At 44.2% G+C, this 27,083-nt stretch overlaps 1 protein-coding gene across 8 annotated transcripts in view; it reads left to right on the plus strand.

The window, feature by feature from the left end:
* The window catches only part of LOC308200195 (uncharacterized protein), an 88,290-nt gene extending 72,962 nt beyond the window's left edge, over positions 1-15,328 (plus strand). For 5 of the 8 annotated variants that reach the window (XM_080605465.1, XM_080605468.1, XM_080605466.1 and 2 more), the window contains 5 exons: positions 6,778-6,901; positions 9,865-10,014; positions 11,439-11,544; positions 12,639-13,247; positions 14,988-15,328. In XM_080605465.1, the coding sequence (XP_080461591.1) occupies positions 6,778-6,901; positions 9,865-10,014; positions 11,439-11,489 (325 nt within the window). In that variant the 3' untranslated portion in view covers positions 11,490-11,544; positions 12,639-13,247; positions 14,988-15,328. Of the gene's footprint in view, positions 1-5,343; positions 5,464-6,777; positions 6,902-9,864; positions 10,015-11,438; positions 11,545-12,638; positions 13,248-14,987 lie in introns of all 8 variants that reach the window. The other 3 variants (XM_080605470.1, XM_080605464.1, XM_080605467.1) reach the window with 3 other exon arrangements.
* The last annotated feature ends 11,755 nt before the right edge of the window (positions 15,329-27,083 follow it).

Here is a 27,083-nt window from a genome sequence, read left to right on the forward strand (position 1 = left end):
TTCTCTAATAGCTATTGATCCATGTCTCCTTGCTAAAGGTTACCAACTTCATCAGCAGTAATGATATAAATTAAATCTGTTAAGATTCATTTGCATCTTTTTGCTGATTAGAGAGGGGTGATTGTTCTCTGATTTTGGTGTTACTGACCAGCTTTACTGCCTAGGATATCTGAAACAGAAAAATTATCTTTAGTAAAATGTCTCCATTTTGACAGATGTAGACGTCCAGCCTCCAGGTCATGCAGAGAGGTTAATCAATCCCTACTGACCTTCCAGAGCCTGAAATGTCGCTGGGTAAGGCCCCAGTCCAGCAAAGCACTTAAGGATATCCTTAAGTAAACATGTGATCGGTCCTGGTTTTAGCATGTTTTGGCAAGAAGTGCCTTTCAGAGTAGAGCATCTCGGAGGATGCTGCTTCTTGGAAGGGCTGTGTAAGACCAGGCTCTACCAGTAGACTATGGTAGAGGAGACTATGAGGGAAGGGAGCCTGACACATGGGCATGCCAGCTGCAGGCCATGGTGGGGCACTCGCTCCTCCCTGTGTGATGGATATCTCCGTGGCTCTGCTGTGGACAGCCTCCACGGAACAAAGCTGGGACTGTTATCAGTGCAGCATGAAAGAAACAGGGCTGGAAGAGACCCAAGGAGATCATCTCATCTGACCCTACACAAAGCATTCCTGACACTTGTTTGTTTAATGTGTTTCTCTAACCCTGCCAGCAGCAGTGAGCCCCCAGCCTCCCCAAATGATCTCTAGTGCCCAATGGTCCTTGCAGAAGGGAAGTTTTTATAGTGCTGAACTTAAGTCTCCCCTGTTGTGTTTGAGCCCATTACTTTTTGTGTTTTCCCTGTGGATGTGGACCACAATTTATTGCCTCCCTCTCTGCAGAAGCCTTTTACATAATTGAAGACTGTTATTATGTCTCCCCTCCGCCTTCCCTGCTCTAGACTAAATAGCCCAGATAGGAGGATGAAAGCTGGAATGGGGTGTCAGGGAAATGGGGTTAGAGGAGGAAATCACAAAGGGATTAGTCCTGCTTCCTGTCCGTATAGAAATGGATGTTTCCTTCTGAACGACGGGGGTGTGGAGGGAGAGACGTGGTTGTCTGTGCTGGTGATTCACTACCGCAGCTCCCAGACCTGGGGCAGACTGATGGGATGCTGCCTCACAGCCTAGGGAAGAGGGGCTTGCGCTGGCCTCTGCTGAGCTGCGATGCTCCTATCCAACCTGTGTGCTTGGGAAATGAGTTTAAAATTTTGTATAGTGATGAGGAACAAACCCAACTCACAGGTCAGCCCTGCCACAACAAATGGTTGTGTTTCTATGTATCACAAAAGCAGTTCTTAGGTGCTGTGTTACACAGACAGATAAAATGACATGGTAACACCGTCACCCTGCAGCAGCATCCCAGTAGCCCCGCCACAAATCCTGCTGGGGACCCGGAGCCCTCTCCTGCGATGCCCAAAAGGGCTTTGGCCAGGAGCGAGGCCTTCACCACAGCTCCGCGCCCTGCCTGCGCGTGGGACGGGAGGCCACCCGCCACACACGGTGCCTACATGTGTTTCACAACTTGATTGCTGTTCATAAAACCAGCACGTGGAACAGGAAAACACTGTCTGATCCAAAACGCCTCGGGGCGCATTATGTCAATGTCACATACATTAGGAAAGTACAGCAAGCGCTCCGAGTGGCCTCTTGTGTTTGGAGCTTTTTTCTGTTATTCATGTCTGCTGTCAGAGCTGTAGCACGTACGCAGCCTTGGCTTTGTGGCTGTCATAACCTGCAGGAAACAAAAATAGCTCCCAGCTTGGAGATTTCCAAAAGCACAAGGTGGGGGATAACGTAGGGAAAAAATGGCTCTTAACCACTTAACAGTCACAAGCAGCTTTCAGTGGCACTCTTTGTTCAAATCACACCAAGAAGAGTCCCTAGACTCCTGGCTACGTTAGATCACAGTTTGTTTTTTTTTATATCAGAAAAAAGCTGGCCTTGAAGAAAACCAAAAATTAAAGGCTGTTTTAGAGTAGCAGAGAAGTACTTTGCATTGCCAGCACATTGCCAGCGAGCTCCAGCACCCCCAGCTCCTCTCCAGCTCACCCACTTGCTCATCTCCGCAGATGTTAAGACTTTCCAGTTCAATTTCACAGTAAAAAAGCTTCATAAACTACAATCCAATTGATTTTTTTTTCAGCTGTCCTTTCCCCCCTCCCTCCCCAGTGTGACTTGGAGAAGACATTTATATTCCTGAATTAAAACCACATTTGCCCAAGGCCGAGAAGGGCGGAGGCAAGGGCAGAAGGGAGAGAAACCCTTTTGTTCTCTTCCTGGTGGTTCCCCCTCACCTGCCAGGGCCAAGTTCCAAAATAATGCCGAACAGCTGAGGTTAGCCAGGGACATCTAATCCCGGAAAGCTGACTCTGAAATCCTGCACCCGTACACGGTGCTCGTGTTTCATCAAGAGCCATTTACCTGTGATTCCCCCAAACCTCCGAGGAAGTGTGAGAATACGTACAGGTATGTGCTTATTTAATTGGAAAAAAAGTACAAATTTCTTTTTGAGAGTCAGGCACAAATGACACCAACAGCAGTGTCAATGCTCATGTTTTTAAAGGTAAGCATGCTCAGGAACTGTGCTGCAGACATACTAGGATCTTCTGAGTGTACCCTGAGCAGCTATGTCGATGGGATGTACAAGAATTGTTATTCTCAGACAAGGGAAGAGTTGAATCCTCCTTCCCTGATTTTCACCAATGGGGAAAGATCTCATTGGAGCTGTGAAAACGGGCATTAAAGTGTCTTGTATTTTGCTGCAATGCCCTGTTTACTTTCAGAACAGGTATAAGGATCACCCTGGCATCACAACGGAGAGAAACCTCTGGGGGTTCAGCACACCTTGGGGGTGAATGTGGCAGCAATGAGGGAAACGCACCTTCCCAGGCATGAACAGGGACCGAGAGGACATGTTGGGTAAAATTGTAGCTGTTTTTCTTGTTTGCAGTCAATCAGTAGCAATAAAATGCTATTCTTCTCAGGGAAGCTTTTAATTTTTCCAAAGAGAGTTCCCCAGGTTGCCCCATGTATTCCTGACTCACAGCTAAAACTCCCCATCAGCTCCACTGTGCCCTTCGCCAGCAAGTATATTTCTAGCAGCCTGGTTTGTTGCTGTTTGCTTTAAGAACAGAAACTTTTTATTAAAGAAAAAAAAAAAAGTCCTTCATTTTTGCTGTTTAGCCACTTGAACGTGAGCACTGAAAATATTATTTGTATGGGATAAAGGAAATATTTGCCTTAAATTGTCTCATCTTACTAATTGGTTGCAATGGAGCTACTTGTACATAGGCAGTGAAAAGCATTCAGTCCCTCTGCTTGAATTAGGGCTTCACAATGCTGGTATAAATGCTCCCAGGGGAGAAAACAAGCAGAAGTTGCCAGGTGTTTGGGGCTGCCTGTCCCATGGAGTCGTCATAGACTCCACAAGGACATCACTTGGGTGTCAGAAAAGAACAGCTCCTGAAAAATTTAGAAGTTTCTGTAGAAGGTGAAACTTTAGAGAATATTGAGGGTTTTAAAATGATATAAAAGTGGAAAAAACACCTGGGAAATATTTTTTTCAAGTCCTGACGTAAAAGGTACAGCTACTTTCTGTTGTTCAATGTCAACATCATTGAGGGCATGCTAATGTGCAAAGTGCTGTTTATCGATGAAAAGTAAAAGTATAAATCCATAGTCTGAATTTAAATCAGAAGAGGAAATGATTAATGTAAAGGATTACAGTACTACAGTGTAATTCCCCTGAGATGCAAAAACATTTCATGTTTGAAAGTGACTTGAATATAGTAATCTTCAAATATTCATGGCTGAAAAAGTTTCCTAAATGCAGCCTCCAAAATAGGTGTCACGAGACAGCGATTATGCCCTGAGCTGATTTCAAAACCATGGCAAGTAATGTTGTTTCGAATAAACGCAGTGTGTTATTGACAGAAATGGAAGAGGGAAAAAAAATCCTCTGGGTCTGTGTGTCAAGAATGGAGAAAAAGAGGGAGGAAAGGTTAAAGCTGGAAGGGTGGAAAAGCTGACTGGGAGGAACAAGCCCGTTCGCTGCTCAGCGCCCTGCCTGTGCAGGTTGCGTGGTCGTGACCTGCTCCTCCGCGACGTGGGCAGCCGTGCTCCCTGCTGCCGAAGGAGGTCAGGAACCTGCTTTGGTCTCTGTTCTGTGGCCACGTTGCTGACCCCGTGCCAAGGTGGGAACGCCTCTGAGTCGAGGCTGTGGGACCGCACTCATCCTGCTGAGCGCCTGGCTGGCTTGTCCCGTGGCAAGAGGGAAGTCTCCATCGGGCCGAAGTGCGAGTAACGCGGCAGCCCCATGCAGGAGGCTTGCATAAAGTGGTGCAGAAGGTGTTTGGTGTTAGTTCAGCTCTTAGCAGTCTGGGTTACAGTGACCTGCAAAGGCCCTGCTGGTGTGGTTGAGGCAGGGATGGACGGGGACATAATTAAGAGGAGCTGGGGATGAAGCAGAGGGAAATGAGTTGTTTGTGCAGTTACTGCTCGAGGACTGAGTGACACCTGTTCTTCCTGCTGTGCCCCCAGGCTACACACTTTATCATCTCTGCTTGCAAACATCCTTCTTTCCTCCCAGGTTCATGCTACCTTTTTATTTTCCCTCAAATTGTCCAATTGATTAGCATAATTTAGTTAAATTCAGTAATTGTTTTCTGCTTGTACGTACCTTTGAAGTTAGCTAGAAGACATGCCAGAAGCTGCTCTGATTTCCCCACTATACCAACTGAAAATTAAATAATAATAATAATAACAAATTAACGTGCAGATATTATCTCTCCTTACAGACTCACATCGTTTGTATCACTTAGCCCTGAATGCCAAAACCCATTTCTCATTGTCTCAGCCCCCTCCTGTCACGATGAAGCCAAGGCTGGTGGGATGGCGGCTGGGCCACCCCGGAGCTCTGCCACCTTTGCAGGGCAAACCATCCATTTCCCTGGGGCAGGCTTTGTCTTTCACCTCTGCTCTGCAAAATACTGTCCCTGAGTAGTTTTACAATGGCAACCTCAGCTAACTCTTGTCTTGGCAGTGGCACTGTCCTAAAATTCAGCTCTGCCGTTTGTCACCATTGAGGTGGTTTGCAGGAGATGCCAAGCAGCAGCACTAATCGTTGTATGGACTCTAATTACTTTTTGCTAAAATATCAGCAGGGTACACTCAAACGCAGTGCTGATTTGGGTGAGGGACTTGCAGGTGCTGTAGCATGAAAACAAACTGCAAAGTAGCTGCCCCATCATTCAGCTCAAGTCCAGTTTTTCAGACTGATTTTTCCCTCTTCACAGGGCATCTGTCAGGATTCCTGCTCTGGAAAAGAAGATCAGAGCAAACGGGGACCGAGGAGAATAAAAGCTGACCCAAACCTTTGACCCAAAGTTAACATAAAGCCAAATGAAACCTTAGAGGTTTGTAAATGGTCATGAAACACTTCCACCTCCTGCCCACCCGCCCCTTAACTTTTGTTTCTTTATACTCCTGTGCTTACTATTTCTAATTGAAAGTCTAATGTAAAGCCCCAGTACGTTAATGAAAAGAACTTCCAGAGATTGTAGTGACTTTTGATTCAACCTCCCAAAGAAAGGAAATAATTTCTTTAATCAAAAACTTTTTAAACTTAAGAGAAAACAAAGCTTGAGGAGAGATGGAAAAGCAGAGGCCAAATGCAATTTTCTAGCACGTGTTCTTGGTACGAACCATGCCCAGGAGATTGATATGGACATTGTTACTCAGAAAAAAAATCACTGTATAGAAACAGAGAGTTGCTGAGCTAACAGTGGACTGATTTAATAAGCTATAATGTCTGTTCGCAACAGCTGGAAAGCTTGCTATTATTTACTGTCAACTTGTGCTGTAGAAGAATACCACGGGTAATCAGCTGGCATTTATGACCTGAAGTTTGCATATATACGTGAGAAACTGAGTCTCTTTCTTTTCACCAAAATAGCAAGAAAGTGCCAATTACATGAAAACCTCATTAGGAAAATAACTCTCTGTTGCTCATAGAGTTTTTAACTTTCTAAGTGACTTCTGTCGGAAGGGGGTAGAAATGTGATAGTTTATAGGGCTTAATAAAACCTGAGCTACGCATTAGATGGTCAGGATAAGAGAGTTCTTGTCTGAGATCTATTCACAGATGATAGAATCAAGGAACGTTTGTGAAACCAGCTCAAACAGAAATTAAGATGTGGCTTTTTCGGGGTGATTGTTATGCTGTTATTTGGTGATGTGACCGTAGTGACTGTTCCTATGGATTTATGTTGCTGGTTCAGAGTTTGGTCTCCTGTAAAGTATTAACCTGCCTGGAGCCCTTATTTGCACGTACAAATTGTGTGTTTTGTGTGCACAAACTGGTATGGCCGCATATTTTGCTTGCAAATACATGCACAGCTTATCTAGAGAGTTATTTCCCAATATTTGTGTAACAGACACAGTTTTGATTTTCACAGTCACCGGGCATATGCACATGAACAGCATGTGCTCCATAGACTATTACTCTGCCTTAATGGAAAACGCAGATGTGGGATATGGTTCTGGGAAGACTTTGCTCGTAAGCAGCTACTGCTTGTTCGTAACGATGCTGTGAATGAGCGTTATTTTGTTATTATTTATATATTAATTTTATGCAGCTTTTTTTTTTTTAATTCTCACCCACTCTTCATTTTCTTTTTGTCTCCCTGTTGTCTTCCCCATTCTCTCTCTGACTAGATTTTCTGTTTCAGAGCTCCTCCAAAGTCTTCTCCAGCATCATACCTGGGTTGCCTTGTCTCTGCCAGCAGCACACGTGCTGTCTCTCCTGGAGCACCTGAAAATAGTGACAGCATCTCCTTGCTGGGGGACATCATGGTGAGATGCTGAGAGGTTCGCTGCTTTCACAACTTTGGCTGGCTTGTCTTTGGATATTTGGTTAGTTCCAGCCATGCACTAAGCACTGCTCAGCTCCTAAAAGGAAACACAGAGCTTGACCCAAGGTGCTGGCTGAGGTCTGAAGTGGGGGGAGGAATCCTACTGACAGAGAGTTCAGGGACAGAAGAAATGATCCTGTTTGCTCTTGTCACTCAAAATTAGAAGTTGGAAAATTCTTTGTGTTGGCCCAGTGACAATCAGTTTTGGCTGTCAAAGCTGTTAGAAATCTCGTGTTTTTCTGCCTGCTCGCTTGGATCCACTTTTTCATTGGCTGCTGTGGCTCAGCTAGTGTGAGTTTTTTTGGTAAATGTTTGATCTATTTGTTTCTAGAAATCTTGCAGGGCGTGAATTACTGGAAATGAAGCAAAATGTACCAGACAAACTCAGTGCATTCTTTTCAGCTCAAAAGGGACTCATTTGTCCCTTTTCTCCTTTTAGACATTTCCTCTTTTCTTTCTGGCCTTGTTGTATTATTTACTTCATGGGCCATTTGTTATCTGATTTTTGGCGAAATATCAGGGAAATTTTCCTGACAGTGAACAGGAAAGAGATGTCTTAAGGGAACAACAACAGTTTCTTTTCCTGGGAGAGCTGGAAAATGAGATGAGCTCCAATGTTGTCCTTGCTGAGACAAAGTTTGGGGACTGCGGTGTGCTTTGTTGGACTCAGCTGTGCAGCTGGTGAGGCTTGACCAGCTGGGCTTTTGGTTCATTTTTTCCTGGGGTGTGTTAAAGTTGATATTTCCCCCTGGAAATCTTGCCTCCCTGATGTGATGGACGGAGATACCATCCTAGGTGAGCTGAGGTCCATGTGTGTGACTCTGTGGAGGCTGTGGGTCTTCTCATCTCAGGGTGTGAACATCTTTGTAGCTACAGGCATCCCAAGCAGATAGTAAAATGAGCAACCATCTCTCCTGAGTCCTCGGCTTCCTCAGCACAGCTGAAACGGGCTTACACCCAGTCTGGTCTCAGTAAACTTTTCACTTCTGCAGCTTCTCCGAAGGTTTGGCTTTGCTCTGGGATTGCCCTGACATTCAGCTGCTCTGCGGCTGTTGGGTTGCTCTCTGTCTTCTCTCCAGCTAAAAGTTTATAGCTGGGCTGCACAAGCTTGTCCTAGCTTTGGAGCGAGCTCAAGCTGAGGCAGCTCCAGATGCAGCTTGCAGCCTGCCAGAGAGGCTCTCTGACAAGCCTGTTACTACAAGTTCACCCCAACCGGCAACTCTGGCAAACTCAAAAAATTTGCATGAAGTTCATGTTAGTTCAACATGAGCTCGCTGTGCCAGCAATTCGTAGCTGCTTCACACCACTTGAAGCCCAGTCGAAAAATTTGAGCACACCTACCGTGCAGCCTCTCTGCGAAAGTCTGGAAGGTGGGCAAGCATTTATTTTTCACAAATATCACAGCGCCAGTGAGTTTTATAATGTCTTCTGAAAGGTCTGAGGGTTTTAAGTCCTACTCTGCAGTTGCTTTCTCTGCATGATGTAACAACATCTAGATTAACTTCCAAAAGCAGCGTAGGTCATAGAAAAAGTAGGTTTATATAAGAATATTCTTTTCCACTCACTAATTCAGTGAGGTCTTACGCCAATTGCATTAAAACAAATATTTATAAAGCCTTTATTTTAAAACAGTTTCTGATGCTTTGACTGTATGTATTAAAACACAGCCTGTTCAAAATATTTTCTTCCACAAAAGCACTCTGTGCATTATAGCTTCTGTAAGATCTTCAGCTGGTACGGAGGCCTTGCAGAGCTGACGATGTTCATGCTGAACAGATTTTGTATCTTTGTTCCTTAAGTTTGTCAAAAAGTCTTTTTTGCTCAAAAAGAAAAAAAAAAGTTGGTCAAATTTTGGAGAAGATTTTGTTAAAAAAAAACCACTAATTTGATTTCTTTTTTGATCTGGAAATTTGAGTAATTTTCAGTGTTTGTTTTTAAATGAATATTATTTTGCAAATATTAACAAATATAGTTGACATTTTCCCTCCTCTCCTGACATTATAGGAAACGGGAATTAATTATCATCTCATTCTTTGTGTTGGGTGAAGGCTTTGTGCTCTGTACTCTGGGCTACAGATACGAGCCAACCCCAGTGCTCAGTTAGATCTGCAGCAGGGCCATGACTTCCACAGCTCTTCCAAAATTTCTGCAGAGCAACAGGTAGAGCCCTGCCCAGTGACCTGATCTGGTGCCTGTTTGCCCCGTGCCTCGAGATGTTCCCCAGCTGTTGGAGCAAGGGTTGCAAAGAGGAAGCAAAACTCCTCCCTGGAGCTGTGGGGAAGGGCTGGTGGCTTTGAGGGATGGCCGTGGGAAGGGTGGAGGTGGGAGATGTGGAGCGAGGCCGGGTGCTGGCCAGCCCCAGGAATGGGAGGCATGTCCGCGGTGGGAGGCAGTGCTCACAGGGTTCCCAGCTCTCCTCATTGAGCATTGTTTGGAACAAACGTAGATGCTGTATATGAATGTAAAGCTTAATTTGTGGTTTTTACACCCACCACATTTCTTGGAGTTGACATTTTATGGAATTTTAGGGCTTTTTATCTCCAGGCTGTTGTTTCCTTTGTGTTTTCTTTTCTTGTTCATTTTACCAAAAGCTAAGAGCCCATGTTTTTTTCACCTTCATAACCAAGTAGCATGCAATCAAATTGATCCATGTGCTAGTCAAAGCAGCTGTGTATGCTGTCCTCTGCTTAAAAGTACATAAACCTGGGGGGCAGCGGGGGCACAGGTTCGGTTGGTGTAACATGGTACAGCTGCACTGTAACATTGCTTGGGTGGATGCTGAGAAATCCAGAGGAATGAAGAATTCCCTAGGAAAATGAGGAGATGTGGAAATAAAATGCATCACCCCTTGTTCCACTTTGTGCCCAACACAAGGACAAAGTGGCTTTTTTTTTTTTTTTCCAGAAATGCCTCAGAGCAGCTGTGACTGAAAGGCATCCAGGCTGTTGCTTGCTCCTTGTTCCCAAAATGTGCCAGGCATTTTCCAGGTGGAAGTTACGGCTGAAGAGACACGGGAGAGAGCAGGAGGGGAACTTGAGGTGGCAGGCACTTAGTGTAAGTGCAATCTCATTCACTTTAAAACTTCAGCCCTTTCTGGTGACTTTATAGCATAAAAGAAAAAGCATTTTTCTGTTTTCTTATGAGTACTGAAAAGCCGCTCGCTCCTCCCACTCTGCTGCAGAATATACTGCACAAAGGTTTGTGGAAGGCTTTCACACGAGGCATGTAGTGTCAACCTCAAAAAATTATTCTCTCTGAAGATGAAAAAAAGATGGGTCAGTCACACTTTTGCTTGGACCTCCCAGCCAAATGGAGTAGTGCCATGTTTTAGTTCATGGACGAGCAGGCTGCAATGCAGGACACCGCACCCCCTTGACCTGCATGGGACGTTGGGTGTGTGGAGATGGCAGGACTGCTGTCATCTACTGCTCTGCCAACCCCAGACTTGCAGCTTTGGCTGATGATGTGTGTCAAGCCCTGAAGGGTCTCTTCAGACCCTGCTGCACCCTGACCAATTAAAGTCCTTTTCTCAAAATTGTCCCTTCATCCTTTACCAGTAAAAATTGAGGATTTTGGCACATGAAGCAGCAGAATCAGACAGAGCCAGTTGGAAGAAACTGGTAATAGCCCAGACTGATGTTGATAGACATTCCCCAGCCATTGGTTGAAAGTTTCTAGTCTAGTTTCAAGGGCAATTTAGTTTTCAAATCTCTTTTCCATTGGACATGTACGTGCAAAGTTGAGTAGCAGAGATAAAAGCTGGCGCAAGGAGATCTGCCTAGCTGTCTGATTTTTATTGTATGCCATAATTATAGTAGCATACACTTTGGACTGACAGCATTTTTCAGCAATTGGGTACTTGAGAAACATTAATCCTACTTCAGCTATTTGTGTAGACTATCACCTTGTTCAGCAGGTTAGCTGAGCCAATATTATCCTACTTTTATAGGCAGCAAAACAGGGACAGAAACAAAGATTAAGTGACTCACCTAAGGTCGAACAATATTGCCAAGAAAAAAAAAATGGTTAAGCTTGGGGATTATTGCATCCCAGTGATCAAGAAACGTGTGCAATATTTCAGAGAAACTAAGGTACATGTCCCTACAATAGGTTAGAAATGATACTAGCTTGGGAAGTTACATATTCACCAGGGCAAGGGACGCTGTGATGGCATGGGATTGTAAAAGCCAGCAGGCCCCGGTGCTTATGGATGGAAATGGCCAGATCCTGCAAAATGCCCCCACGTTACTACTTGTGGAAACCCTCATTTTCTTAAAGCATATCTGGGACTTCAGTAGGTGATTAATACGAGTCTAGAGGTGTGATGAGCTTCTCTGTGATTTTAGTTTATTTTGGAAGAAATGCTATCATTAAGTATCTCTTGAAGTCCAGCAAAAATGTCCAGAATTTCACATCTTTTAACAAAAAGTTATTAATTTCTCTCCTTCACTGGCCATCTACTGCCCCATTACCCAAAGGGGACGAATATCAGTGGGACTATTTCCCGAATACAGGGAGAGGCTGCATGATGAGAGGAGCAGAAGAAGTTGTAATGTCCATTTAGCTTGCACAACAAGACTCAAGGTAAGAGCATCCCTGAACTTGAATACTGATGGTATAGTAATTTTAAGGAAGTGATTATCCCCTAGACAGCTGAGTAAATTTCAGACCAAAAGATGTTTATGTTGAAAAATGGGCTAATAATAGGGCTAATGTGTTTATACATGGGGGAATGGAGAAGCCAGGCCTTTTGTTCCTGGGCTGTCTTCTCTTATATTATGACTGCCACCGAAGAAAGCAACCTCTACAGAATAGATCTAATTGCTAACTAATTATGTTTCAGCAAAAATGAGCAGGGTCCCAGATTTTACTTGGCTTGGATGTTTAAAGGCAAATAATAAGTTACGTAATAAAACAACAGAATCATTAAACATTGATTTACATGTTTATTTTGCTATAAGAAATGAAATTTTTATTGGAGCTGAATTAAAGAGAGGTTTATGTGCTTGTATTCCCCATAGCCTTTTATACTCTAGCAATATAGCAATATTCATAAATCACACCAGAGTTTTCAAATTTCCTCAGGAGTGACCTAGGCAAGAAACCCTTAACAACTTGCTGAGAGACTTTAAAATTAAATTCAGCTGTAATATCATCATGACTAATTTATGGCTAGTTTGGTTGTTACAAAGATACATTTAAAGAAAGTGGAGTACAGGGTGAGGATAAGATAAAACTTTGGTTTAGTATCATGTAGTTATTCTGCTAGAAAGGTTTATTCAATGTTTCATTACTTTATTGAACATGGCAAAGCAGTCTGTTCCTTGAGAGAGAGGAAACCTGAATTACATAATGAAATGTGTCAATACTAGACCTTCAACTGAGCAAAAAAGGGGAAATGCTAGACATGAAATTAAGCTTTTATATAGTTATTGAAGAACCCTGTTCCCTTTGCTGTCAGAGAAATTTGTGCATGTGTGAGAACACACATGCAGCTGCATGCACCCATGAGTACTCTGTATATGTGTGCATATATAAATATACATGTGCTCATGAATGCACAAAGACTCCACTTCAAAATTAGATTTATGGTAAAATATCATTAAATTTCTGGCACAATTTGAACTGTGTTTCTGAAATGCCCAGTGTCCCTGAAGTCCGCTGTTGTCCCACTGCAGCTTTTGAACTTCCTGCAAGGCTGGTTACACCAAATTGAGATTGATGACAAAGCACATTTTGAAGTTATTAAAGGTATTTGTTTTTCCTTTAATTTCTTTTACCACAGAATGAAAAGGATGAAAAATGATATTTTTTCTCCAGTAATTATATGTCTGACTTCTCAGGCAGAAAACTCTCTCTGAACTCTGTGTGTGTTGGCACCCAGCTCATAAGCATCTTGCTTTACACCACCCCAGCACCATCATCATCTCCTGTTTGAGACATGGGTTTTCAGGCTGTCCATTCTTGTTAACACCAGCAAATCATTTAAGGCAGGAGTTAAACTAAAATATTTCTTGGCATATGTCTTTTTGTGCCACTTGTCTTTAGGTAAGTGGATTCCTGTGGTATTGAACCTTCTAGGATATCGAGCTTCAGTAGGTGACCTTCTCAAGGACTTCTTGCGCTTACTGACCACTTTTTCCATCTATACCCAAGGGGCTGACCCATGACCAGTGCTCCAAACCACCAAGCCTCCCATGGTGTTCTTTCTCTGTCAACTCTCTGTGGTGACATCCTGGCATCACACAGGAGAAGCAGTCTACAGGAGTAGACTCCTGCCCACAGAGGTATGCAGCCAGTAGCTGTGGATGCAGTTCCTTTTTAATATGCAAGGGAAACAAGTCACAGCTAAACTCATTGCATAAATCCATTGCCTGAGAGAAGCTTCGATATTTCTGTAAATTCAACAGGGAACTTATTCACCTTCGCCTCTGGCAGTGGTGAATTACCCTGCTGATGGGTGCAATTCGGAGGCACGTACAGCTATAATGAGAACATACTGTGGTTTCCCTTAAAGTAATATAGTGCTTATTGCTGATAGTTACTGCTTTACGAAGTATTAATGTATGGTTATAGTGCAGTCATGTAGCAAAATTATAGGGGCCTAAAGGATGTTACTTAGCAACACTTGCTAATGTTGAGTTCATAATGAAGAAATGGAGTAAAAGAAATATAGAGGATATTGAAGTCATAAAATAAACTGTGGTATGACTTGAGAAAGCTGTTCTGAAAACAAAGATGCTGTCTGTTTCTCTTTTTGGCATAGTGAATATGGTAGAAGAACTTAAGATCTGATTTGAAGCAACACATTTTAAATATCTAAGTAACAGAAACAAGCATTATGTGTCTCTTCTCTTTGTCCTTGTTCCATGCGAAAAGCATCAGAACTGCTGGGCTTTTGGAGAACCTCTCCCTGTCATTTCAAACCCTTCCTGAGGCATTAGCTGGCCAATTAAAATAATCTCTCCTTTGGAAAGCTAGTGTTCATCAGAGTTAAGAATGAAGGCTCCTTTCTACTACATCTATTTTCCCCATTCACTCTTTTATATTACTCTCTCCACCATTAATCAAGTGTCTGTAGGCTTATCTCATTAAAAAAAAAAAATAAGGGGTAAGGCCATAAAAATAGAGAGAGACATTTCTGGTTAGAGATGAACGTTCCACATGTTGCAGATCTGTCTCGGACACTTATCTTAGTTTATCTCCACCTGTTTAAATTGGAAAACTCACAAAAATCCATCTCCCGTGAGATTTCCAAGGTTTCTCGATTTCATTTGGGTCAGAGCTGCCACAAGAGATGCATTTCTCAGAGCGCTTCTGAGCTGCTGCCAGGAACAGGGAGTGCTGGGCTGTGCCACTAAAAAAAAATAATAAAAAAAATAAAAATAAAAAGGGTTTTCTTTGAAAAGTCACCAAATATTATAAGCTTTAAAAAAGATTTGGCCTAGTTCAATCTAAGATCTGATTAAAAGAGCTGCCCTGATTTATTGGTGTCAAACAAAGTATGTTTGGGTAGAACATTATTTTGTAATGGAAAAAGCATCAGTGGAAGCACTGCCTATCAGCACTGCTTAGATTGGATGAGTACTAAACCTTAAATTATAAGAGTCTAATACTGAAGAAAAGGAGGACTGCTGAAAATGCTGTAGCTAGAGGCCCATCTCTTACTCTGCCAGATAAAGGTAGCTGTGGAGTCAACCTCATTAACATCACAGGATCTGCTGGTTAAATAATAGATGATATCTGCCTGCTCTGCACTTCACCCTGGCCCTGCAAAGCCAAAGGGAAGAAGTTTCTCATTCCTCGTCCACCAGAAGTATTGAGCCATGGATGTGGAACAATGGTTTGGGGAATGTTTCACAGGAGAAACTTTCTGCATATGTGAATTCAGTTAAAAAAAATCATACTTTCCAGTCGGCAACACAGTTGTTTCCTGCTGTTTTTTAACATTGCATTCTGTTTTCTTTTTTCTCCCCCTCCCCTTTTATTTTGCCTAACTTGTTGTTCTTGCACATTCCCTTACCCAGGAATGTTCAGCCAGAGCATTGCCACCAGGACGAATTTGCCAAGGACTACCAAGAGACACACGGAAAATCGAGTGTAAATGACCAGTGATGCAAGGGAGCCAGGCTGCAAGTGCTTGTCCCACCACACCAAAAAAATCATCATCCTTCTGCAAAATACCACAAAAGTGATTTTTGTCCTTTAACTCTGATTTACAACCCTTTGAGATGCCATTGAGACTATAGTCAAGATCTCTAACAGGACAAAATTATCAGCAAATATAAATTTAATTCAGGGACTTGGGAGTTAAAAATGATATGGAAAAATCAACATTGACAGGCAAACAAGAAGAAATATACTAGAATTAGCAGAGTCCTCTGCACATATACACATTTCTTCTAGCAGATGTTCTGTCTATCTCACTTGCAGGCAACCACCCTTGGTCAAAATGCTGCAGACACTAAAAAAAAAAGGGAAAAAAAAAAGGTATTCCTCATTTTGTAACTTTTAGCAATGTTTATTTTGGGTTAGCAAAATCGTCTTCTGTCTTAAGATGTTTAATGATTATTTGAAAGCAACTTGATGAATAGAAAAGCGTGTACTCCCACTTGGGGCAAATGTATTTTTGGACTGATTCATAATAATTAATCTCTGTCTAAGTGGAATGCATTAATTTCTCCTACTGGTAGGGGCTTTACTTCTGTTTCTTTTCCTAGGCTGGATGGTTCTGCTCCAGAGGCATATTTCCTGATTAAAGTGGACCGCGACCGGGTACTCAGGTTATGTCACTATTATCTAAACGATCTTTTAAGGAACACAGAGTACTTGTTCTTGCAGATATCTTACGCTCCGCATTTAATCACGGACCTTTGTAGCTTGTTATTTCGAGAATTCAGATTACTGCAAATTAAAAGTCTCTCCGTCCTTGCCAGCGCTCAGTGACATAAAATAAATCCACATATTAAGGGAGAAAAAAACCTTGTCGAATTGCACTGAGGGACAAAAAGCGAAGGAAAGCAGGCTTTGCAGCAATGTGGAAACACGGTCTGCAGCACAGCTATAAAGGGAAATGTTACAATTTGCTAATATTTCTCATGTAGCCACAACTTTGTCGGCGACGCAGGCAGAGCCAGCCCTGCCTCCGCAGCCCTGGCCGGACTGCAGCTCTCCCAGCTCCTTTTTTAGTAAAATCGCTATGTCCCCAAAGTGCTGCGGGAGAAGTCCTCCGGCCCCTGCTGCCCCCCCGGCACATCGGGGGCACGGAGCAGCCCCTGTCCCTGCCCCACCAGGTCCCTCCCCACCAGAGCTGGTGGCAGCATTGCTTCTCTCTTCATTTGGAGCGTGGCATCCGAGGAGCGGACAGAAACCGTCAACTCTTTTTTTTTTTTTTTTGGCTTTGAGAACGAATAACTTGCAGGCCGCTGTAAAAGATGAGATGCAGGGCAGGATTTCACAGGCTGCAGGATGAAAAGCTCTGCACGTTGTCACTGCTTTCTCCTGTACTCATTCTTGTCTCTGCTGCTCTGGTCCAGGGAGAGACACAAAGAGGTGATGGGGGCAAATGCTGCCAGGCCTGGTCGTGCTCCATTCTCGGTCCTGATGTCTTCCAATCCCAGCGAAGTCTTTGGCCCTAAAGTCTTTGGGAATCTACCCTACCAACAAAATTGTTACCTCTTTCGGTGGGACAGGCTGTCCTCAGTGAAGATGTGGGAGCAAAGCAGAGGGATGTGGGAGCAAAGCAGGGGCAGAGGGAGAAGCAAGGGTGGGTGAGCAGGGGGTGGACCATGGCAAAGCAGGCTCCGAGTCAGTATGGGACTCTGAGGTGATGCTGTGAGCCAAAGGGCTGCTAACGAGGCTGATAAGGAACTGTGAGAGTGAATGAAGTGAGTAGCAAATGGGACAGAAGGCTGGAGGCAGCGTGGGGAGGGCCACCTGGACGTGAAGAGTGGGTATGAGGCAGGGGTGGAATTAGGGTAAATTAGGAAATAGGGATAAGGGTTGGGTTGCAGGTAAGAGGGGCAGACTTGTACTGACGAGTTTAACAAAGTGAGTTGTTGTCTACCAGGATCTTGCTTTCACCAGTGCTTGTTTGGAGCTTAGGGCTTCATCTCTGAGCCCTTGCCATGACAAAGGGTTCCTGTCCCTCCCTAAACCCTCAAGAAACTGCCTGAATCTCAGCCAACACACTGCAGATGCCTGCTGACACACTGTGTGTGGACAGGGAGATGCTGTCCAGCCTGCAAGAATGTGTCTCGTCCAGGGAGCTATGTACTGCACAGAGAGATGAGCTTGGGGGTGCGATCAGGTACTCCTGCTTTTTGGGAGAGGGCTGGTTTGATTGCTTATTCTGCTGGCCTTCTGCTGCCCTGAGCGGCTCTGAATCCTGGAAGGATGCTGTCTGTTAGATTCCTCCTCCCTATGTGATGGGAGGTGAATCTGGGGCTTCAGGGCAAGGCAGGGTCATCCCATGATTAAGGTCTTATGCACTTGAATTGCTACCCTGATGAACTGGATTCAATTTTCTCAGTTACCTGAAGCCTACTTTTGTGTTTCTGGCCAAGGGTTGGGTTTTGCAGGCGTTGAGTATTCCCAGTTGCAATAAGTATTAATAAAAGTTGGGCTTTATATGTACAGTGTAAAAGCCTCTGAAAAAAAAAACAACAAGGTTTCTGGTTGATTTGGACACCCCAAAGTGGTGGGTTTTTTTATTTTATTTTAATCTGATTATTTTTCATTCCTCCCTATCCTCACAGCATGTGATTTAACTGCAGGAATACTTATGTTGCTTTTTGGATGACCTGTTAATGAGAAGTACAGAAAGCCCATGAGGCTCCAAACAATCTTGTCTTGCTGACTGCTGCTTGAGCGCAGAAGTAAGGTACGGTGCCATGCAGTAAACAGCAAGCAGCAAACTGAACGTAAGATCATTAAAACATACCATCCACCCTGTGCAGACGAGGGGCAGAAAATTCTGAGGAAAACCTTTGGGAACTTAGCTGCTGTAGCTGAACTCAAGTTAGGGTGAAGATGGTGTTCATGTTAGTCCTTGTATTATTAAATAGACAAGGTCCAATTTCAGCCACTTGTCTTGACACTGGATCATATTTATTCTGACACTAGGTGTTACGTTACTTTAGGAATAAAGCAGTCACTTGCTGACAGAGTGAGCTGTACTTGCTGTGATGGAAGGTGACGTTACTGGGCCTTGCATTAGAGGCTGAAGATGGCTGATCAGTTACTGCATCTCCAGACCCTGCTGGGAACCTGAACTGTTAACCTGAATGCTCATTTTTATGTGTTTTCCACTGAAACTGTTTAAAAGCATCTCTGTTACTGTGAATTCCTGCTTATTTGTCATAAAGGGGGAAAAACACCAAACAGGAATTAACAAGAGGATTTTCTTTGTGACTTCAGTGCCTCATTAGGAGGTTTATGATCAGGCTTTGGGAAAGCTTTCCTTGAATTATTTTAAGGTTCTAATGATAAAAACCTCAGGGAGGTCATGCATATGGGGGATTTAATACCCCTTCAGAACCATCTGGCATTAGATTACATCCAGGGAAAGAAGAAAATCTGGCAGTAATATTCATCTCCATTAACCCAGAATACAGGCTGATATGATTATAGCAGAGAAAATGCTCTCACTCTGTCACCAGGAAAAGCCCTTAATAGACCTGGGCTAAATTGGTTTATAAAACCGAAGACTTCTTGAAGCATGGATCTGCCCTCTCATTGAGTGCATTAGCTTTGGCTTTTAATATGTTTTATATCTTTTTAACCTTGATAACCAATATGTTAGAGTATAAGGCATTGCTATGGTGAAAGGCTGTGTTTGGAGCTCCCAACTTACTCCGTACACGCAGTGTTAGTAGTGTAAGTATACTGCTGGAGCACGGCCCATTCATGCATTGCTTCTAGGTGTTTTTTTTCAAGAGCAACAACCAGATCACGGCCCCAGTGACATCCTCAGCAAAACTCCCACTGACGTCAGTGGCAATTAGACAACCTCCCCTCAAACCTTTCCCCTGAGACCCCAAACCAGCAGAGTGCTTAAGCATGCATTTGGCCTGGAGCACGCTGACTGCTGTAGGATTTACTTACTTAGCTCCAGGAAAGCCTGTATTTACATTCTTGGCTAAACCAGGAGTTTAGTGGAAAGTACAGAAAATATGAAAGGGGAGAGTGAGATGGACCCGTGTGGGGCTGGAAGCTCAGCGTCTCAAGGTGAGGGTGTTTGGTGCAAACCCAGCTGAGAGTGCAGCACCCCAGGGGGATGGTGGCTTTGCAGGTGGATTCATTGCCTTTCACCCTAACTGCTGGGCAGGCTCTCCTCTGCCGACTGCACTGCTCGTTAGTTCTTCCATCATCTTTACCTTGTCGCTCCTCATTTTGTCGCTCCTCATTAGCACAATGACTTCTCCAGAGATGGTCTCTCTCCCCCTCCAATTTTCCTGTCCTTTTACTTCCCCTTCCCTCCGCTCCCAGCTCCGTGGCCGGACAGCTCCTCTCCTTCAGGCGGAGTTATGATTCACTTGCTGCATGGAAAGCAAAACCATATGGGAGATGAGAAAAGGCCATTTATCTCAAAGTCTATTAAGATGTGAACATCTTGCATTAAGGCTTCAGCTCAGCCAGGCTTTCTTGCACATGTTGCTGTCATCTCTTTCCACCAGAACGGGGATGGACTCCCTGAGTCAGACAAAATGATCCTCTTAGCTTGTCGTGGGGTTTGTTCTTAGCATGGCTCTGCATACAAAACAGTTAAGGGGGGGGGAAGAAGAGAGAGCGAAAAGCACTGTCATGTCTTTTCCTTTGTTCGGAGAAGCCACCTGTGCCAGCTTTCCCTTTGGAAACAGCTGCTTGCTGCAGGAAATTGTGGGAAAAAGAGTGGGCACCAAGCCTAGCAAAGGGAAGTTAGCTCTCTGTTCATGAGTTAGATGGATCTCCCTGGGCAACTAAGAGGGGGTGATATTCCTGACTCAGTAACTGCTCAAATCAAAGGGTGGGGGACCAGAAGGCGAGCTCCCAGAAATGCCAGCCAGGTGGCTGGTCAGAGGGCTGCAAGCTCTGTGCATGGCCCAGGACACTGCTCTGGAGCCACCTGGTGCTTTCATGACCAAGGAGGACTTCAAGCACGGTACCAGGTCCTTAGTGCTGGTATTGGTCCCTGCTTCCTTCCTTTCTGCAGTCACCACCAAAATAAAAATAAATAAAATAAAAAAAATAAAACCTGCTCTTTTAATTCAGGGTGAAAGCATCTTTCACACTTCTCAAGAATTAGCAGGGATGGGGAGTCCTCGAAACCACGGCTCCGGTGGATGTCCTGCAGTGTCTGCTCCTGTGTTTCTGCTTCCTTCTCCGGGGTTGTAACACATTTGCTGATGGATTTATGCTGCAGTTGGAAACCAGAACCCAGGACAGCCTGTTCTCCTGCTTCGTGCTATAAACATAAATATGCTCACATAGCCATTTGTATCTGGTTCTTTCTATCTGCACAAGGATTTTATTAGCTTTCTCTAAAGCGGTCCTGAAGGGGAGCAAGAGACCGGCAACAAAAGGAAGTGCTTGAACAGGAACAAGAATAAAAAGGAGCAAAGGGCAGAAAGTTGCTAAGAGACCACGCAAGCGGGAGCAGGGAATTAATGGCAGATATCAAAGCGGCTATTGGAAACCGCATGTTTTCCTACAAGGGCTCATTTATTGAGTAGGAGCTGCGATCGGAAGGCAGCAGAGCCGCCCTGGTCTGAAGTGCATTTGTAGCACGGAGAAAACTTTTTCCCATCTCCAGCTTTGTGCTGTGCAGGGTGCGTTGCTCGGTTAGTGACAGGCCTTTAAATTAACCCGTGTTGTGGAGCAGCAGAGCGAGTAATGTGGAAAAAAAACGCAGCAATTGTGGTTTAAATAAACCTCACCCAGCGCGTTGTTAGACACTACCTGAGATGAGAGTTCACCAGATTTGGGTTCTAAATGAGTTATCCCAGCTCTCCGGTGTGGGAAGCTGGGGCCCAGAGAGTCTGCACAGTGTGGGAACCGCTGAGTAATTCCAGGCAGGCCACACAGAGCTCTCAGCTGCTTTCTCAAAGAAGTTTTTCTGGAAAAAGTCCGTGCTAACCCCTTAGTACCTACACATCCTGGACCCAGCTGAAGTCAGCTCTGTCACAGCCCAGCAGCCACCCTGAGCAAGCCAGGGTGCGTTGCTGGCTTTGCTTCCATAGGCAAAACTCCTGCGGTCTTGCCGCCGCTGCTCGGGGAGAAGTGCTCCAGCGATGCTATTTCAAACGATTCCAGCTGTTCTCCACCCCCTCGGAGATATCATCAGAGGCTAGTCGCTTACACTGAGATTACTTTAATGATATCAAAGGGTGTGGAAGAAGGCTGCTAATTAGTAAACCCTCGAGGTACACAGATATAAATAGCCCTGGAGCAGCGAGAGCAGATCCAAATCTGCAGCCTAACGTTATCTCGGGCTGAAAGCATTCCGTGTCGGCTGATTCCACCGGAGGAGAGTGATTGAACTTTCCTGTTAAGCTGAACAGCGGGGCTTGTTTTGATTGATAAAGCTCCTTGTCAGACTTTGCAGCATATTATCAACGTATTGAGCCACCTGCCACGCCTGAGACAGGAGCAGCAGTAGCAGGAACTTAGTCTGGGATGAGCAATCATTTTGCAGAGAAATTGCTGGCTTGTACTTTTACTAACTAAAATAAATAAATAACATAGCACCTATCTCAATTTCCATTGCCAACAGCTAAAATGATTTTGGGGTCCAGCCAAAAGGCAAAGATTGTGATAAGCAGCTGAAATTCATCAACTGAGAATTTGCTAGAAAAATAAGCCTATCGTACCCAGTATGGCCATGGCAGAGAGGAAACGTCTGTCCTGGGAGAGGTGGAAATTGCAGCGTGGCCCATTCTCAGTCTCTTTGCAGACTCAGAAGCCACATCCCTCATCCCAGTCTGGTGGCAGTTCATTCTCCATCTTTCTGCAACTGTCAAACTGTCTGCAGAAAGTTTGCAAAGTGTCTGCAGCTGGCAAACCAGTCAGCTCCTCCTAAATTGCTGTATTTTGATGCAGCCTACTGTACTCGTCTACATTTTGCTTTCTGTAAGGATTACTTAAGGTTTGGTGTTTTTTTGTTGTTGTTGTTTTTTTTTTTTTTTCAGTCCTAATGCTGTGTTTCTTGAACACAACACAAACCAGCCACTTGCAGCGGATTGACAGCACTATCACCCTGTGATAAACTCAGGGAATTTGGTTTTAAAGTGGAGGATGTCTTAAGGGAAAGGGCAGGGCGAGCACAAAAACTAGAACAAACTTCCTTTCAAAATACCAGCCCAGCCATGAGCGGGGACTTGCAGAGCCGTTCCCAGGCACGGTGTCGGAGCAGCGCACGTGAGGAGCGCTCTGCAGGACCACACAAGCTCGCTGCTATTCCTAAATCCTTGCCTCGCAACTGGGAAACTCCTGCCAAGTCGTTTGAGACAGTGGCACCTGGGAAGTATTATGTGAGTCTGTATTGCATCATGAGAACCCTATTTGCACTTAATTACATATCTCCCTCCCTCCCCCCAGTAGAACAAGCGGGACAGATGCTGTATCTACAAAGTGAGAATGAAATACAGTTTTTAAGTGGAATCTGACAGCCAGAAGTGTAAGAGCAGGCTTCAAACAAGATCCCAGCAATGAAGATCCTCGCAGTATTGAGCAGCTCAGACTGGTCACTTTTGGTGCCATGTACAGCAGCGATCCCATGTATCCTAACGCAGGTCTGTCTTGTGCTCCTGCCTCTTTGTGCCAAATGATGCAGAAATGTCATCGGAGAGGTCTTGACCACCCTCTTCTCCCTTGGTCCCTCTCTGTAAGCCCATGTCCCACCCAAAAGCCCAGACATTATCTTCGCAAACCTGCTGCCAGCAGTTTTGTACACCGCTGGTCATAACAGCCCTGCTGTAAGCACGTTAAGATGCCTTGCAAGGATTAACCTGCAGATTGCACGGGTGCCTCTGCATTCGGGGCAGCAGGTTAATAGGTATCAGTTGGGCTAACAGATGCAGATGGCTCTGGCAGGGCTGAGCGATGAAGAGGCAGGAAAGGCTCACGCCAGCTTTGCTTGACCCATGGCGTGTAACGGCAGCACCGCAGCATTGTGTTTAGCAGGAGCAGATCCCCCGTAAACAGACGCAGCTGGTAGGTGGGCGCAGATCCATCACCAGCTAACACCCGCCTGAGGCCCAGTGTTTATTCCCTGGAAAGGCTGGAAGACAAGATATTGCTGTTCTGTAGGGCATCCCCGGGGTGTATTGATGGCAAATGTGCAAAGTGCTCTTTTTAAAGCAGCTTGTTGGAAGCGTGCATCTCCGCAAGCATTTCTAACATGGGCTCATTACTCAACCTCTTGCAGTTGTGTGGACTTGGAGGCTTTAGCCTTTTATTTTCCCCTCATTTACAAGTCAAATCCCCCATTCCCTGCCATGTAATCCAGGACAGGAAATATATTTTCTGTTTACATCAGGCCATGGTAATGCAGTCACTGATCTGGCACAAGCCTGGGCTGCTGGAAAGCAGCGATCCTCTTCGAGCTGCTCTTTCCCCACCAGCTCCCGTGCGATGGCTCTGTGATTCATGGGGCTGGGCCTTGGTTCAGTAGTTTCTTTAAGGAGGGCCTCAAAGGTATTATGGAAAAGTATGTTTATCATATGTGATATAGTTGAATGAATAATGTGAATGTTCCCCGACATGAAAAAAAATTCAAATTCAGCAAAGAAAGTTTTAATTTACCAAGTTCAAAAATTTTTCAGGTAGTAATTATTGCTAACAAGTGAAGTTCCTCTAAATTTTGTGTTGACTATTCATCTGCATGGAAGCCACTTGACACGACGTTTAAGGAAATGCAGATCACAAGCTGCTTCTGTGCAGCTCCTCTTACAATGGCTTTCAGCACAAAATGGAAGATCTTTCACGGTTTCACTTTAAAACTTGTCTGATTAAATCTGTCATTTATTTAGCCGTAGTCTGCATTTTGAAATATAAGAAGGAAAATATATGTGAGTAAATGTATGCTTTGACACTCTTTAAAATTTCCAGCATCATTTCAGATGGTGGGTAAATTCACTCTATGGATGAATCACGAACGCTTTTTGATACACTTTCATTTTAATATGTGTTAAATGAGTGAATATTGGGACACACAAAAATAATTAAACTTTCCTGTTTGATTTGACATGTGGTTTAAGCATGTTCTTCTAACTACATACCAAGGCTAACTAGTATCTCGCCTATTTGGCACATTCAGGAAACGTGCATGTCTAGCTTTGCAGCTGAAATGTGAGTCATTATTGCAATTAAGTTGTTTTTATTCTGAGAAACACTGTCTTTATACAAGAGAAAACACTGTTTACAATACAATGTGGATTGGATACTATTAGATGAAAAAAATATTTGTTTTATTAGGATTGTAATTGATTTCTTCTCTGTAAAGTTTTAATAAGCTATCCCACACTCTTTTATAAATGTCTTTCTGATTTTAATGAAGTGTCTGCTTTAATGATGTGTCCATTTTAATGACGTGTGAATCCCAGCCAGAAAAGGCTACTTTACATGGTGACAATAAGAGATTTTTTTTCCTCCAAAATCTGTAGGAGCTGTGCCCTGTGCTCAAGTTCCTGTCAGGCAGCAGCTTGGGTTTCATTCAGTACCTGTGAAAGTGCCACGAAGATGAGCCCAAGGGTATCGCTGCTTTTCAGCTGTCTCTAGAGTCTGGTAGAAAGTTTACATGATTAAATTCCTTTCAGAATTGGGAAACCGATATTCATTCACATTCAAGGCTTCTCAATTCGATTGTGTGTCACCTGGTGATTTCGTTATTCAATAAGCTCTGCTGGTCAAGGAATGTAAAGTGGAATTGCTGGAAATTAGCTGTGGTATGAGGTGGTACCTACAATTGTTGCTGGTTTTGCTCAGACTTTCTCACAACTTTTCGGAGTTGAATTAATTCTGTTTTTATAACTGGGCGGTATTTAGCAGTGCAAAATCTCTCACCTTGTTTTATGGATACTTTTCCTCATGGGGGGTAGGGCCTGCCTTACCTCAAAGTGAGTTTAATCCAGCTAATAGAAAGGACATGGTTTCAGTGTCTTAAAAAAAAAAAAAAAAAAAGAAACTTCTTGGAAAGCTGGGATCCTGGAAGCTGCTTGGATCCTGCTGGAACTGGCAGCGCTCTGTTGGACGTCACGTCTGGTTACACATGTGCCTAAGTATGTTGTGGAGCCGGGCCCTCAGAGCCCGCAGAGACACCCACGCGCTTCCAGAGACTATCCAGGGACACACTTCCACTTCTTGCCCCGGAGAAACCCACCCCGTCCTCACCCACTGAACAAAAGCCATCTGTCCTGTGCGGAGCTCCTCTCCCGGCAGGGACGGACAGCCAGGCGGACAGACAGACCACCGCACGCCCCTCGGCAGCAGCCGCAGGTGGCGGATTTACCTCTGGCCGCTGGACAGCTTTCCCGAGGCAGCTGGAGGATGCCTGGGCTCTTGTTTTATTAGTGTAATTCCAGCCAAGGTCCGCAGCCAGCTCATCCCAAAAAGGCTGCATATTGTCTGGAGCAATGCAAGGAGCTTTTTTTAGAGGTTATGCTCATTTTATAGGGCCTCCTCTCATCTACTAAAAAAATATAGATTAGATGTGTGTGTTGCTCTAGGAGGAGACAAGAGAATTAACGGTGACCCTTACTCGTGATACAGGTATGAGGGAGGATGAAAACTGCTCCTCGTCTTTTGGGCCAGCAGCTGGCTCCTGCCCAGATCCTCTGATCAAAAAAGGCAGTGGTGCTGCCCCATGGCTCTTCTCCAGGAGCCAGCAGAGTCTGGACTAGCCAAAAAGGCACTTGGCCTCGAGCATCTCCAATGGGGACCCTGTGTGCCCACTCAGCTCCTGCCTGCCTGCTGCCCCGCGTAATCTGCAGGCTGACAAATCCAGCCTGCATCGACTTGGACAGCTATTTTGTCTTAGGTTTCAGCACATCAACTTTTTGAGGGGGAACAAAAAAAAAAAAACAAAGTTTCCTTTTTAAATTTATGATAAAAAAGAAGGAAATTCACCACAAAAACACATGCACTGAAAGAAGTAAAAGACATTCAAGAAATGCACAGATCATTGTTTCAGGCAGGCTGAGCAGTGAGACTCAGTTAAACTGTTGTTAACATTGGTTTTGCTTTCTGAGTGATTTTAAATTTTATTGTTATCCTGGACAATTTTCAGTAAAAAGATCTTTCTCAGGTGGCTTCCTGTCTATTCCTTTGTTTTCTCAATGAACATTGCTGTGCTCTGCCAAACGTCAGTGTTGTCGTGTGACCACAGCTAGACCTTTCTAGCTGGATAAACCAACACTTTCTCATAACGCTGTGGAAAAAAAAAAAATAGATTCAGGGACAATTTGTCCAACAAGAATCTATAGCACAGAGGGGATTCTGGAGTCATTTCAAAGTGCATGCTGATGTTTCTAAAATGACCCATGAATGTCTGTCTAGTTTGTTAAGAGTCCAGAGGGATTTCCAATATGATAGACTCGGGTTATTAAATTACCACTGGAAATGCGGAGTTGACCTCCAGTGGCAAATATTTCTGTGAAAAACATCAGCAAACTTTACATTTGGTGAACTTTTTTTTCCATTGTTTCTCTTCTTGAATCAAAGTAAACAATAAGAATGCATTGGGTGAGGCAAGAAAACAGAATAAGTCTATTTTGTTGTGTTTTCTGATAAGCAACGCAGTCTAATTGCTGACAAACATTGGCCACATCTTCTTCTCGCAGATACTCTGAGTCAAAGATGCCTTTGAACTTGTGCTTGAAGTGGGATGAAATCATGGTCCCCTTTCTGCTGACTTTGATTAGAGCCAGTGAGAAGCATCCCCCTGCACCAGGGTTTCTTTGCTCGAAGCTGACTAATGGAAATGTGCCAGGTTCAATAACACGTCGGTGGGAAGCGCTTCCTTAGGATGGACTTTTGGCTCAGAAATTGCTGTGATGCCTCCCTGAAATGCAGGAGGCCTTGTTGTGCTTGGTTTGGAGACCTGCACGGGGGTTTCCATCTCCCCAGTGTTGTCCCGACTACCAGAT

This window comes from Anser brachyrhynchus (genome assembly GCF_964034855.1).
Source record: "Anser brachyrhynchus genome assembly, chromosome: 10".
Lineage (NCBI taxonomy): Eukaryota > Metazoa > Chordata > Aves > Anseriformes > Anatidae > Anser > Anser brachyrhynchus.